A 14,106-nucleotide genomic window follows, 5' to 3' on the forward strand; every position below is an offset into this window, starting at 1 on the left:
AGTTTTTCAACTTTGACATTTGTGAGATTTTGACATCTACATTTATCTTCTCTTGAGTTTTATGTTTTGTGTTTATGTTCTCTTGAATTTTATGTTCTTCCAGGAGCTCTTTTTTGTTACCTAAATGTTCTTCTTCAGATGTATATAGCAGCCTGTTTAAAGGAGGCAGATGTCTTCTCTAATTCCTTCAAGTGTATCTTGAACACCTAGTATATGCCAGGCTGTGAGGAGTTAGCAAGGAACAAAACCTAGTCCCTTCCTGTGCACAATTTGTATTCTTAGGGGGCAAAAGGAATAAGGGAAAAAACAACATAAAAATAACACGCACACACCGCTCCTGCTGCTGCTGCTAAGTCGCTTCAGTCGTGTCCAACTCTGTATGACCCCATAGACGGCAGCCCACCAGGCTCCCACCATCCCTGGGATTGGGTAGTGTTGAATACAATGAAGGGATATGGAGAGAATGAGGGTGACAGGCATACCACGGTGGGAGATGCTCTTTTATGTAGTGTGGTTGGAGATGGCCTCATGGATAAGGTGACATCTTAGCAGAAAGCTGAAGGGAACCAAGGGAAACATGTAAAAATATAGGGAAGAGGGAGCCTTGAGATAGATTCCTGCTGGTTATGTTTGAAAACCACAGGGAGGCCGGTAGAGCCAGAGCAGAGGGGAGAAGAGGTGGTCAGAAGAGGATATGAGGTTAGAAAGCCTTCAGGTCAAATCATGTAGGGTCTTAGAGACCTCTGCTAACACTTGGACTTTTCCCCTGAGTGATCTGAGAAGCCACGGAAGGGTTCTGAGCAGAGGAGCGAACCTGGTCTTAGTTGTATTTGAAAACCACTCTGGTTCTTTGTGGAGAAGGGTCTGCGGGGACCAAGCAGAACCATTGGAGGTTGTTGCTGTAGTTCAGATGAGAGTTGATTGTGATTGGGACCAAGGTGGGAGCAATAGAATATGTGAGGACTCATCTGCTTCATATATTTTTGAAATAGAGCCAGTAGGATTTGCCTTCATGGAGGTTGTGAGCCATGAAAGGAGGAGGAGTTTGGGAAATTTTTAGGTTTTTTTTGGCCTGGGCAGGGGAGATAGAAGGACGGTGAACAGCCTGTTCAGATGGGGTTGACTAGAAGTGTGTGTTTGGACACATGTTTGTGTGTTAAGTGTGTGCTTGTGTAGATGAGTCTGGTTTTCCTGGGCAAAGTCTGGCTTGAAGATAAGATTCCCTTCCTTGGGAATTATTTGTGCATTGATGAAAATTAAAGCAGTGAGACTGACTTCACCAAAGGAACGATGGTAGATAAGAGGTCCTAGGAACAAGTGACTCTTGGAGCCACAGTGCTTAATGGTCAGGAAGAGGAGAGGATGCTTTCAGAAGGACTTAGGAAGGACACGCCTCCCTGGTAGAAGAGGAACCAGAGGAGAGAGTTCTCCTGGAAGCCAAGTGAAGAACAAGCTTTCCGAAGGGCATAGTGAGCTGTGCATAGATCAGGGAGGAAGAGACAAGCATTTACCCTTGGATTTGAAAACAGAGTAGTTTATGATCTTGCAGAGAATGGGGGGCAGCAGATGTAAACCGTTTGAGGGGAGTTTTGCCATAAAGGGGAACAGAAATAGAGTGGAAACCAGGGATGCATGTGAGAATAAGAATGAATGTGTGTGTGTGTGTCTGTTTGAAGGTAGATGATGTGACCACATGGTTTTGTAAGCTGGTGGGCATGACCTGGTAGAGAGAAGGGGAGGAATTGATGTGCAAGAGGAAGGGGGCACTTGCTGGGCCCATGACCTCATGGCCTGAGAGGCCTGGCAGCCAGTCTGCACAGGGAGGGGGAGTTAGCGTGCTCACAGTGCAGCAGAGAAGGCAGAGCTGAGACTGCGGGGGCAGTCTGTGCTTCTGTTTTCTCAGTGAAGCAGGAGGCAAGGTGAACTCTGAGAATGAGAGTGGAGTGTTGTGTGCTTTGTGTATGTGGTGCTTTCCTTGGAGTATAAAGCAGAAATGTTCCCACAGGGAAGGATAATCACTGCCTGTGCTTTTAAAAAAGCATACGTAGCCCTGGGTTCTGCCCCTTGAGTTTCTGACTCATTTGGCCTGGGGTAAGATCTGGCTTCAGTAATTTTACAGCCTTAGTGGTGATTCTCTTGAATATTCTGGCTGAAAACCACCAGCAGAGTTTATCTCATTTAGTCTTCATAGCAACCACGTGGGGTAGCTGTCGTCCTATTTTACAGTGAGCCAAGGTCAAATGGCTGGGACATAACGGAGCCACATTTGGATCCCTGGCCTGCCTGGTTTGAAAACTGATACAGGCTTCCAAATCCTGTGTTATCTCCACTGCAGAGTACTTGATCTTGGCTAAGAACGAGCGTTCCCAATTTAGATTTGAATGTGTCCACAAATAAAAAGCAAATGTAGAAGAAATTTTTTGACTTGCGAGTTATGAGAAAAGTACACATTAGGGCAATATTAAGGTAATGGTTTGTCCTTACTAAGTTAGCAAAAGTATACTTAAAAATCAAGATCTGTGCTGGTATAACAGTGGTAAAGAGAAAGTCTTGTTCATTGTAGAGTATAGCATAAATTGAGATAGTCCTTTTTTTTTTTTTAAGTTCTACCAAGTTTATTACTACAAACCCCTCTCACTCTACCCTCATGCCTGTGTGCTCAGTCGTGTAACTCTGTGGACTGCAGCCTGCCAGGCTCCTCTGTCAATGGACTTGTCAATTCCAGGCGAGAAACTGGAGCGGGTTGTCATTTCCTTCTCCAGGGATAGTCCTTTTGAATGACCCTGTAATACCTAAAGACATAAAAATGTTCATACCCTTTGAGATAATGATCTCATTTCTGGGAAGTTATCCCAATAAAAGCATTAACAGCATAAGAATACTGTATATGCAGAGATTTTTCACTAGCTTTTTATTGAAGATATAATAACCTTAATGCCCAATTGGGTAGATACTGATAACTTATGTTACATCAGTCTGTTGAAATATTATTCAGAGTATTTAAATATTAATTATGAATATTGTGGAGCAGCATAAATAAAACCATAAAACAATAGTTGTATAGACACTGCATATATACAGCTACATAAAAACTCCGTTTGGTAAAGTTTGGAGGAAGATGTTGTAAAGGAGAATAATTGTTAGAGTGAGATGGTGAAATTAAAGGTGCCTTTTTTAAAACTGCTTTTCCTAATTAAAAATATTGTTCTATATGATTATAGACTTACATGTTCATTGAAGAACTGTGGTATTAAAAATTATAAAGAGCAAAGCAAAAAAATTCATATAGTTGAAAATTTCAGGAACCAACAATGCAGGTATTTTGGTGTGAAGGCATTTCTTCTGTCGATTGAGTTTACAACGCTATTGAGTGTAACAATCAGTTAAGAACCAAGATTTGCTTTGCTTGACTGATACCACACGTTATAAGTAGAAAGCTCTCTTAAATGGAAAACCACTGTTGCAACCAAATAAAGCAGAGGAATTCACACACACTGTTGTTCCGGCACATGATGGCTATCTTTGCTTTATGCTTGTGATCTATATTGTGATGACAACCTCAAGGTCAAAGCAAGGTCAAGACCAGCTATGACAGAGAACTGGCCTTGAGACTTCTGGATTAGAAGGCAAATAAGGAGGCATTTCTGTGTTTTTTTGGTCGATGTTCGTAGTTTAAATCAACTTATTTAAAATTTTTTATAACTTTATTTATTTGTTTTAGGCTCTGCTGGGTCTTCATTGCTATGCACCAGCTTTCTAGTTGTGACCAGTGGGGCTACTCTCTAGTTGCAGTGGGAGGGCCTCTTATTGGTGAGGCTTCACTCATTGCAGAGTACAGGCTCTAGGGTCTCTGGGCTTCAGTAGTTGCAGCACAAAGGCTCAGTTGCCCTGCAGCATGTAGGATCTTCCTGGACCAGGGATCAAACGAGTGTCTCCTCCGTAGGCAAGTGGATTCTTAACCACTGCCAGGGTTAAGGGAATTCCTTATGTGATAATATATAAACTATAGTAAGAAACTTCCGTGGGGAAAATTAACTATCACTACTCACTTTCTAGATTGAATTCTCCTTTTCTGATTGAAATAATTATTTTTATATGACAATTTTTGATTGTGTAGGTTTCTTAGAAGTACAGTTAGCACATAATAGAATAGACTATATTTTGCTTATACATGTGTATACTGATTATATGAAAAGATAATCAGTATTGTCCTATAAAAGATTCATTGTATTCAACACATTTTCCTATGTTAAAGTGGTTTGAAAATAATTTTCTAATTTATAGAGAAATAAAACTCTATCAGGATATTGATTAAAATTAACTAATCCTAATCTTGAAAATGGAGAAGGGCATGGCAGCCCACTTCAGTATTTGTGCCTGGAGAATTACATGGACAGGGGAGCCTAGCAGGCTACAGTCCATGGGGAAGCAGAGTCAGACACGACTGAAGTGACTTAGCACCCAATCTAGAAAATAATGAGGAATCTGTATCTGGGAGTCATTCAGGAACATGATATGTCTTTCCAGTTACTATTCAATCAAGTTTTATAGTTTTTCTTGAATAGGAAATCTCAAGAGCATTCCTATGTATTTGTGTTGTTTCCTTGTTGTGATTTTGGTTTATTTTTCCTTTCATAAATATTTTTGCTTTGGTAGTAATTTTTAGATTTTTATTTCATCAGCTTTTTAATTAAATTCAGATAAGTTGATACTGGTTTTGAGTTGAATATTCCAGTAGGATGTGCACCAGTAGTTGTAGGAAACCAAAATCACCTTTACTTTTACTTTGCCAAAGGTAGTTCACCCCAGCCAAGAAGCTGATTCTCAAGTTTTCTGCTCTGAGACTCTTTGAGCTTTGTTAAAATCTGATGTATATTTTCACATTTCAAGAGACTCCTTTTTAGTGGCTATAGAGAGGTCACCCCTCTCTGGCTAAGATGGTATGGTTGAGTATTTCTCTCCTTTAGTCTTTCTTTATAAGATGGATTGTATTTTAAATTCTTTGTAGGAAGGAGACTTGTCCAGTGTGCCTTCAGAGGTGAGAGTTTGTTGTAGGAATATGAGGAGCATAGGCCTCCAACCCATGTTTGGTCTTACCTCCATGCCTGGGGTGTTCATCCTATCCTTCAGAAATAATAGCATGACATTCAGTTGGCATACCTCCAATGCCGAGGCTCCCAGTTGCCCGGAATGCATCTGGTGTGAGAGAGATTTGAGTGGATTCATTTGCTCCTGTTGAGACATAGTGTTGCTTCATCCAGCCTATAGTATTAGGCTTTGCGGAGTAGGATTTTCTAGCTAACAGCCTCTCTCTGTTGTTTCTAGAGAAAAGCTGTGAAGAGACATTGGCTCATGATAAGGACCATTCAGATGAGTCTGCTTTCTGATCTCCTTACCTGCTATGTCACTGGTGGTTCTTTTAAACCAATAGTTCTCAAACGGGGTGATTTGGCCACCCCAGGAGACACTTGGCAATGTCTAGACAAATTTTTGTTTATTGTCATGACTGGGTTGTTGGGAGGGGATGTCCTTCTGACATCTAGTAGGAGAGGGCAAGGATGCTGCTAAAAACCCTACAAAACACAGGGCTGCCCCCCACAGCAAAGAATTATCTGGTCCGAATTGCCAGTAGTGTCTTTTTGAAGTGTGGTTTACTCTGGATGTATGCCCAGGAGTGGGATTGTGAATCATGTGGTAGCTCTATTTTTAATTTTTTGCGGAACCTCCATACCAGTTTCCACAGTGACTGCACCAGTTTGTGCTCCCCTTTCTCCACACCTTTGCAGCGTTTGTTATTGTAGACTTTTTGGTGATGACCATTCTGATGATGTCAGTCAGTGGTTGACTTTATTTTTGGAGGCTCCAAAATCACTGCAGATGGTGATTGCAGCCATAAATTAAAAGACGCTTACTCTTTTGAAGGAAAGTATGACCAACCTAGACAGCATATTAAAAAGCAGAGACATTACTTTGCCAACAAAGGTCCGTCCAGTCAAGGCTATGGTTTTTCCAGTGGTCATGTATGGATGTGAGCATTGGACTATAAAGAAAGCTGAGTGATGAAGAATTGATGCTTTGAACTGTGCTGTTGGAGAAGACTCTTGAGAATCCCTTGGACTGCAAGGAGATCCAACCAGTCCATCCTAAAGGAGATCAGTCCTTGGTGTTCATTGGAAGGACTGATGCTAAAGCTGAAACTCCAATACTTCAGCCACCTGATGTGAAGAGCTGACTCATTTGAAAAGACTCTGATGCTGGGAAGTATTGAGGGCAGGAGGAGAAGGGGACAACAGAGGATGAGATGATTGGATGGTATCACTGACTCAATTTACATGGGTTTGGGTAAACTCCGGGAGTTGGTGATGGACAGGGAGGCCTGGCGTGCTGTGCTTTGTGGGGTCGCAGAGTCGGACATGACCAAGCGACTGAACTGAACTGATTCTTACTGACGTGAGGTAATACCTCATCATAGGTATTTTGATTTGCAAATTTTTATTTCCATTTCTCTAATAGTTAGCAATGTTGGGCATCTTTTCGTGTGTCTTTTGGCCATTGGTATGTCTTTAGATCTTTTGCCCATTTTTGATTGTGAGTTACCCAATTCTTAATCCAGGGCAACTTCTTTTCTGTAACTCATTTTTCTCTCTGATGTTATCTGTTTGCTGGAGAAAGGACAAATAAGGTTTTCATATTTAATCCTCTTCAATCTGCCAAGTGCTGGCTCTGGGCACTGAGGATATATAAGGGCCAGTAGAGGACCCAGCTCCTTGCAAGATTCAGTGTCTTTCACAGGTTTTGGTGAAAGGGGAAGGAAGACTTGATGAGGCAGGGAAAATCTAGGACAGTAGGATTCCAGAAAGATCTGAAAAGCAAGGAAAGAGTTCATTTTTAGGGCTTGGAGCACTACCTGGGAAGCCTTGTTAAAAGGAAAGCAAAAGTAGATAGGTTATAGGTCTTACCTAAATATTCAGGGATATTTGTTTTAAATACATCTTGAGATAGTAGGTCAGTCTTTTTTTGTTCTTCCTGGGAGCTGTCTCTTTCTACTGTGTCTGCTTCCTAACTTTCCGTTTAAAGGTACTAAAGCAGACCCATCCTCTGCTCTTTCCAGGGACTGATATGTGTACTAAGAATTTCCTTCTCTGGAGAAGGAAATGGCAACCCACTTCAGTATTATTGCCTGGGAAATCCCGTGGACAGAGGAGCCTGGTGGGCTACAGTCCCTGGGGTCGCAAAAAAGTCGGAAACAACTGAGCACACACACAGGGGCAACAGCATTGGTACTGTGTGAGTGTCGTGTCACTGGGCGGTCAGGTTGGCTCTGCTGCTGCCTGGTCACCAGCCTGTCTCTGGCTGGCCTGATCCATTGGCTGTGAAGTTCTCAATAGTATTTGAAAACAGTGCCTTAGAAAAAGCAACTTATGGACCTTCTCCCTGCAATTTTGTCTACACCAATCCCTTGCGTGGCAGACTGCCTCTTCATGGTTGGCTCCAAGGTCAAATCTAAGCAATCAGAAATTCTCAGCTAATGGAGAAACTTCCCTTTATTAAACTTCCCTTTTTCTGGGCAGCCTCCACTGTTACCCCTCCCCTAATACACACCCTGCCCCCAAATCCCACTTGTGGAGATTTATTCTATCTCCTTTGTGCTTCCCCAGGGCCCCTCCTGCCTGTCCTTCCGTCCGTGGCACTGAGCACCTGTGTCCATTCCACCTCCTTCTCTCACCCTTGGCCATGAACTCCAAGCCAAACTCATTTTCACATCCCCCAACCCAGGGGCAGCGATGCTGTTCCTGGCCAAGTTATGACCATCAGATGAACTTGAGCAACAAAATGCTGATGGGAAAATGCAGCCCTCTTTTCCTCACCAGGTTGCCTCTCAATGTTGACTTCATGTCTGAAATCCTGTCCATTTCCCCGTTAATCCCAAGTTCTTAGCTTCCACTTTCTGCCTCAAATGTGAGTTCTGCCAGGGGCACAGCCTCCATTCTTTCAGGTGTGGAGTGAACCGGGAGACATTCCAAGGCGACCTTGTGTCTCCCAGCTCTGTGCTGTCCCCTGAGCTTCATCCCCTGCCTCCACTTCTGCCCTCAGGCCTGCTGCTTCTCCCTGGGCTCTGGGTGTCCTCACACTTGCCTTCAGCTCGTGTTCACACATTAACTACAGTAGAGAAGCCACTCCAGGGATTTCTGAACAAAGTCTGTGCCCTCAGTGATTTCGTAAAGCCCAGATGTCTCTTGTCATGTGTTTTCCCCTTGGAAGCGTCCCTTTCTCAGCCTATTTCTTTCTGGCTTGTCGGTGCCTGTCTGATGGTGGCATGTGCACCTCTTCCACCACTTCCATTTTGGACTCTGGCAGCAGAATGGCCCCTGCTGTATCCCCTGTCCCATGTTAAGCTGGTTCAGTCATTTGAAACCTTTAAGCTGCCTCTGAAGTTGGTCCCATTCCTTCTCTGCTTCTTGTTAGGCTGCATTTTCACAGAATCTGGGTGTCTTTGATCCTTTTTCTTGCCTTCTCATAGTATCAGCCTTGATAAATAAATAAAAAATTATTTTTCATTCATCTTATTTCTCCCTAAGTGTCTGATAATCATGCTGAGGCTGAGCAGTGGATTTATTAATGAAACCTCTACCTACTGATTCCTATCTAGCTTTCCTACAGCTTAAGGATAAACCTAGTGAATTGTAAAATCAGGAGAAGATATTTATTCCTCCCTCTTGGCCTTTAGGTTTGCATTATTGTCACTGGGGTTTCTTCTAACTCAGCCTAAGAAGGTGTACCTCACCCATCAGTGATTCTCACCTGGGCTGTACGTTAGGATCACTAAGAGGCTCTTTAAATACTGTTACTTAGGTCTTATTTCAGGGTTCTGATTTAACTGGTCTCGAGTGAGGTTCAGGAACATGTATTAGTATTAGAAAACAGAAATCCCTCTGGGTTACTCAAATGTGCCAGCAGAGTTGAGAGCCTTCTGGATCTGTAAAATCCTCAAGCCTTGAGGCTTATTAGCATGTTTGTGTAACCACCCTGGCTGAGGAACAGGACAGAAGGAATCTTGGAGAATCTAGCTTGATATGCTATGGCAAAGGCCTATCCTTTGAAACTGTGCATTCTGAGATTTGCTTGTTTATTCAGCAGATGGTAGTTGCTTTCTGTTAATGTGGCAAGTAGTTTACTAGGTGTTGGGAGAACAATTTGAAAAGGCCTCATTCTTATGGAGCTGATGATTGTTGCTTCGGTTCTGGCCTAGTGATGGATTCATGACTCAGATGAAAGAAATGAGCAGGACCTACCAATCCTACTTCCCTGGTGGCTCAGCTGGTAAAGAATTCACCTGCAATGCAGGAGACCTGGGTTCGATCTCTGAGTTGGGAAGATCCCCTGGAGAAGGGAAAGGCTACCCACTCCAGTATTCTGACCTGGAGAGTTCCATGGACTGTACAGTCAATGGAGTCGCAAAGAGTTGGACATGACTGAGCGACTTTCACTTCACTTTACCAACGCAACTAGGTTACTATGAAATAGTAACAGCACTGGTAGCCCCAACCCCCTGTTCCTATTCGGTTCATGAGCTCAGCTGGGCCATTAACCTAGAACCTAGACCTCTGTTTGGCCCTCTGGTGAACGGATAACTGAAGTCAAAGATGAAAGACAGCCCTAGGTGACCTGCTCCTGAACACTTTCTTCTGGGCCCACATGTTGATTTTAACCTTAACTATATCACTAACTGAAGGGAGAAGTAAGAAGTGGTTGAAGACATTCAGTTAAGATGAGAGTCTGCCACCTTCCCTAAAGCCTGGACCAGCGGGGCTACAGAGCCCCCTCCTGTGGTCCTTTCCCTAGAACCTGTGATCTGCTAAGTCACATCCCCAGCAGGAGGTGAATTCTAACCTGAGCAGCCACAGGAACAGGGAGAGATTCGAGACCAACGAGACCAGTTGTGAAAGAACACCAAGGTAGGCGAGCAGTCAGAAGCTTAGATCTGAGTGAGTTTTTTTTTATGTACCCTCACCATGCTTTTCCTGTCAAGAAGCAGCCGTCTTGTGATTTCATGGTAGCAGTCACTGTCCCCAGTGTTTTTGGAGCCCAAGAAGAGGAAATCTGTCACTACTTCCTCCTTTTCCCCTTCTATTTACCATGCAGTAATGGGACTGGTTGCCATGATCTTAGTTTTTTTTAGTATTTAGTCTTAAGCTGACTCTTTCACTCTCCTCCTTTACCCTCATCAAAAGGCTCTTTATTTCCTCTTCTCTTTCTACCATTAGAGTGGTATCATCTGCATGTCTGAGGTTGTTGATGTTTCTCCTGCCTATCTTGATTCCAGCTTGTAACTTGTCCAGCCCAGCATTTCCCACGATGTGCTCAGCTTATAAGTTAAGCCTATAAGTTAAACAAACAGGGTGACAGTAGACAGCCCTGTCATACTCCTTTCCCAATCTTGAACCAATCAGTTGTTCTATACAGGGACAAACCTAGACAGTGTCTTGAAAAGCAGAGACATTACTCTGCCAACAAAGGCCCATATAGTTAAGGCTATGGTCTTCCCAGTGGTCACATACGGTTGTGAGTGCTGGACTGTAAAGAAGGCAGAACACCAAAGAATTGATGCCTTCGGACTGTGGTGCTAGAGAAGACTGCTGAAAGTCCCTTGGACAGCAAGGAGATCAGACCAGTCAATCTTAAGGGAGATCAACTCTGAATATTCACCAGAAAGACTGATGCTGAAGCTGAAGCTCCAGTATTTTGGTCATCCGATGCAAACAGACGACTCTTTGGAAAAGTCCTTGATGCTGGGAAAGATTGAGGGCAGAAGGAGAAGAGGGCATCAGAGGATAAGATGGTCGGATGGCATCACTGATATAATGAACATGAACTTGGGCAAATTCCAGGAGATGGTGAGGGACAGGGAGGCCTGGTATGCTGCAGTCCATGGGGTTGCAAAGAGTCAGACATGAATGAGCGACTGAACAACAGCAATAACACCATGCCTTTCTCTGGAGGATGGGGCCTCACTAAATGTCCTTGAACTGCATAGAGTATCCTCACACCTCCTCCCTGTGGGCCCCTGGAGAGCTCCCCTTAGAAGCAAAGATGTGTGTGATTGGGAACTGCTTCTCGACCACTCTTAGCACTCACATCCAATCAAGGGTATCCTGCCTCCAAGTAGTTAGCTTGGAAGAGTCAACACTTCATTCAGTGGTGTTGGCCATTTTTCAAAAAACATTTTGCATATTTACTCAGAATTGTACGTTACTTATTTTTTCAGAATTCTGTAGTGATAGCAAGTATTCATTTTTTCTTTAGAGCAAATTTGTTTTTTTCTGTAACCAGAAATCATTGAGCATGTAATTCATTGAATAAGCCTTGCATTGAGATTGTAGATTTGACCTGAAGACAGTTTCCCTGACAAAGTTCAGAAATGCTCTGAGTCAGAGGTACATTCATTCATTCAACAGAAATATTGAGCACATCCTCTGGCAGGCACTGCTCTAGGCTCTGGGGGTACAGCAAGACTGATTCTAGTCCAATTAATCATATCTAAAGAAACAAGTAAAAAACAATAAACAACATGCTGGATAAATATACTGGGTTGACTAAAAAGTTCATTCAGGTTTTTCTGTAACATGGAAAAGAATTTCTAGGAGGAGAGATGCTATGAAGAGGGGTGGAGGAGGCAGAAGGCGGTGCTGGAACTGGTTTAGAGATCGTGATTAAGGGAGGCTTCTCTGAAAAGGGGACATTTGTGCAGAGGCCTGAGTGCTGTGACTCACAGAGCCATGTCACAGTGTGTTCCAGGCAGTGGCAGCAATGGATGGAAAGAGATGGTGGCCACTTCCCACAGTGGCCCTGAGGGAAGACAAGCTTGGTGGGTCTCAGGAACATCAAAGGAGTGGTGTGGGGAGAGTGGAGTAGATGAGGGGGGAGATACTTTCATCAGCACAACAGCTACACTGCTTCTGTAAAAATAAAATCTTAAAATTGGAGGTGCAGGAAAAAAAAAAAATTGGAGGTGCAGGACCTGATTCTGAGGGAGGTGGGAAGCATCAGTGAGTTGGTCTTTGCTGGAGTCAGTGCTTGGCTTCCTAGGGTCACTGTTTGGAAATATATTATATTAGCTAATGCTGTGATGGGTGGGGTTGGAGGTGGGTAATAAACGCACATCTTTGAATCTATATAGCCTTACTATAGGAAGGTCCAAGAAAGCCTGGGTGACAGTGCAGGCAGGTCCAGAGAGGAGGGTCACTAATTTTGTAATTTATTTGAATTCTTATCACTTGTGTTTTTTTAAGAAACCTGTTTATTAATGTACTATATGTGTGTGTGTGTGTGATTTGATTTTTACAGAAGCATTATAGCTGTTGTGTGGATGAAAACATAAAGGGACTTTAAACCAGTTCCTCCTCTGAGAAAATTTGATAAATGTTTAAAGGCTGTTTGGCATTTGTATTTCTATGAAATCTAAGCATTGGTACTTAAGCGCTTTCAACAAGTGAATGGTCCTTCTATTTTCATAGATAATACCTCATTTTTCTATTTCAAATTACATCTTTTACTCCTTCCCCAGGCGACAGAAACAGATACCAAAATCAGAGTGTGCACCCGGGCCTACCATCTCCTTGTGAAAAAACTGGGCTTCAATCCAAATGACATCATCTTTGACCCTAATATCCTCACCATTGGTACTGGGATGGAAGAACATAACTTGTATGCTGTTAATTTTATCAATGCAACAAAAGTCATTAAAGTAAGTATGAACGTTTTTCTCCTTTCTATCCAGACATTGCTTAGATTTATCACCTGGCTTGAGTGAATAGCTTGAGCTCACATGTATATATTTATTGGTAAGGAATATTGACATTCTTATTCTTGTAGCAAATTGGTTTTCTGAAATTTAGGAGCTTTAAAAATTTTTTTCTATGTTATTTTATGTTGTGATGTAAAACACACACACACTGAGGGATATATAAAAGATACAGAGTTTGATAAATGATTATGAGGCATATAGTAGCTTCCACTTGGGATCTGAAACAGGAAATGAAAAGTGCCCCGTGTCTCTTCCTTTCTGATTACAGCTCGTTCTGAGTTTTATGGTACTACTTGCTGCTCTTCTATATGATTTTAATGCTTCTATATAACAGTCAATCTGAATTATCCTGGGTTTTTTATTTGCAAATTCACTTACACACTAAAATTAATTTGTGGGCTTCCTTGATGGCTCAGTGGTAAAGAATCTGCCTGCCAATGCAGGAGACACAGGTTCAATCACTGATCCAGAAAGTTCCCACATGCTGGTGAGCAGCAAAGCCTGTGTGCCACAGCTATTGATCCTATGGTCTGGAGCCCCGGAGCTGCAACTGCTAAGCCCATGTACTGCAGCTCCTGAAGCCCGTGCACCCGAGAGCCCGTGCTCAGCGACAAGACAAGCCACCTCAATGAGAAGCTCATGCGTGGCAATGAAGAGTGGCCTCCACTTGGGGCAATTAGAGAAAGCCCGAGCAGCAACAGATACCCAGCACAGCCAAAATTTAATAAATTATTAAAAAAAAGAAATTATTTGTGACTCCAAAATCAATACTGATGGTTCTTCTGTAGTCATTCACGGGCACGCACACGTGCAGAGTGGTGAAAACTGTGAGCGCCTGACCCCTGTGATCCAGATGAGTCAGCAAAGGCATGCCCTGCATCCCTGGGTTCAGCCCTCATTCTGTAAACAAGCACCCTTTTCTGGCCTGTTTAGTGCCACGTTTTTCAGGGTTTTGAGCTTTTTTTCGCTGACTGATTTCTCTAGTTGGGTGGCCCCGTGCGCTGTGCTGAAGTGCTGCCCTGTGTTCCTGCGTGCACAAAGGCTGTGATGCACTTCATGGAGAAAATGTTTGTTAGATGGACTTTGTTTAGACATGAATTGTCATGCTGTGGGCTGTGAGCTCAACATTAGGGAATCAGCAGTATATATTAAACAAGATGTCTAAATGGAAACATAGGAAACAGGGTTATATGTTGATCAGTGATGACAGTTTTGTGACCAGAGTTTCACAGACCTAACCCTGCACTTCCTGTGGGAGCAGTGGTTTTCAGCATGCCCCAGCTCACTGTTTGCAGTGACTT

The 14,106-nt window shown here is 43.0% G+C and overlaps 1 protein-coding gene across 6 annotated transcripts in view; it reads left to right on the top strand.

Annotated features, from left to right (window-relative positions):
- The window catches only part of MTR (5-methyltetrahydrofolate-homocysteine methyltransferase), a 126,114-nt gene that overhangs the window by 54,013 nt on the left and 57,995 nt on the right, over nt 1-14,106 (top strand). For all 6 annotated transcript variants that reach the window (XM_004021372.6, XM_042241150.2, XM_012105022.5 and 3 more), the window contains exon 16: nt 12,566-12,745. In XM_004021372.6, coding sequence (XP_004021421.2) covers nt 12,566-12,745 — 180 coding nt within the window. The remainder of the gene's footprint in view (nt 1-12,565; nt 12,746-14,106) is intronic.

This window comes from Ovis aries, chromosome 25, assembly GCF_016772045.2.
Source record: "Ovis aries strain OAR_USU_Benz2616 breed Rambouillet chromosome 25, ARS-UI_Ramb_v3.0, whole genome shotgun sequence".
NCBI lineage: Eukaryota > Metazoa > Chordata > Mammalia > Artiodactyla > Bovidae > Ovis > Ovis aries.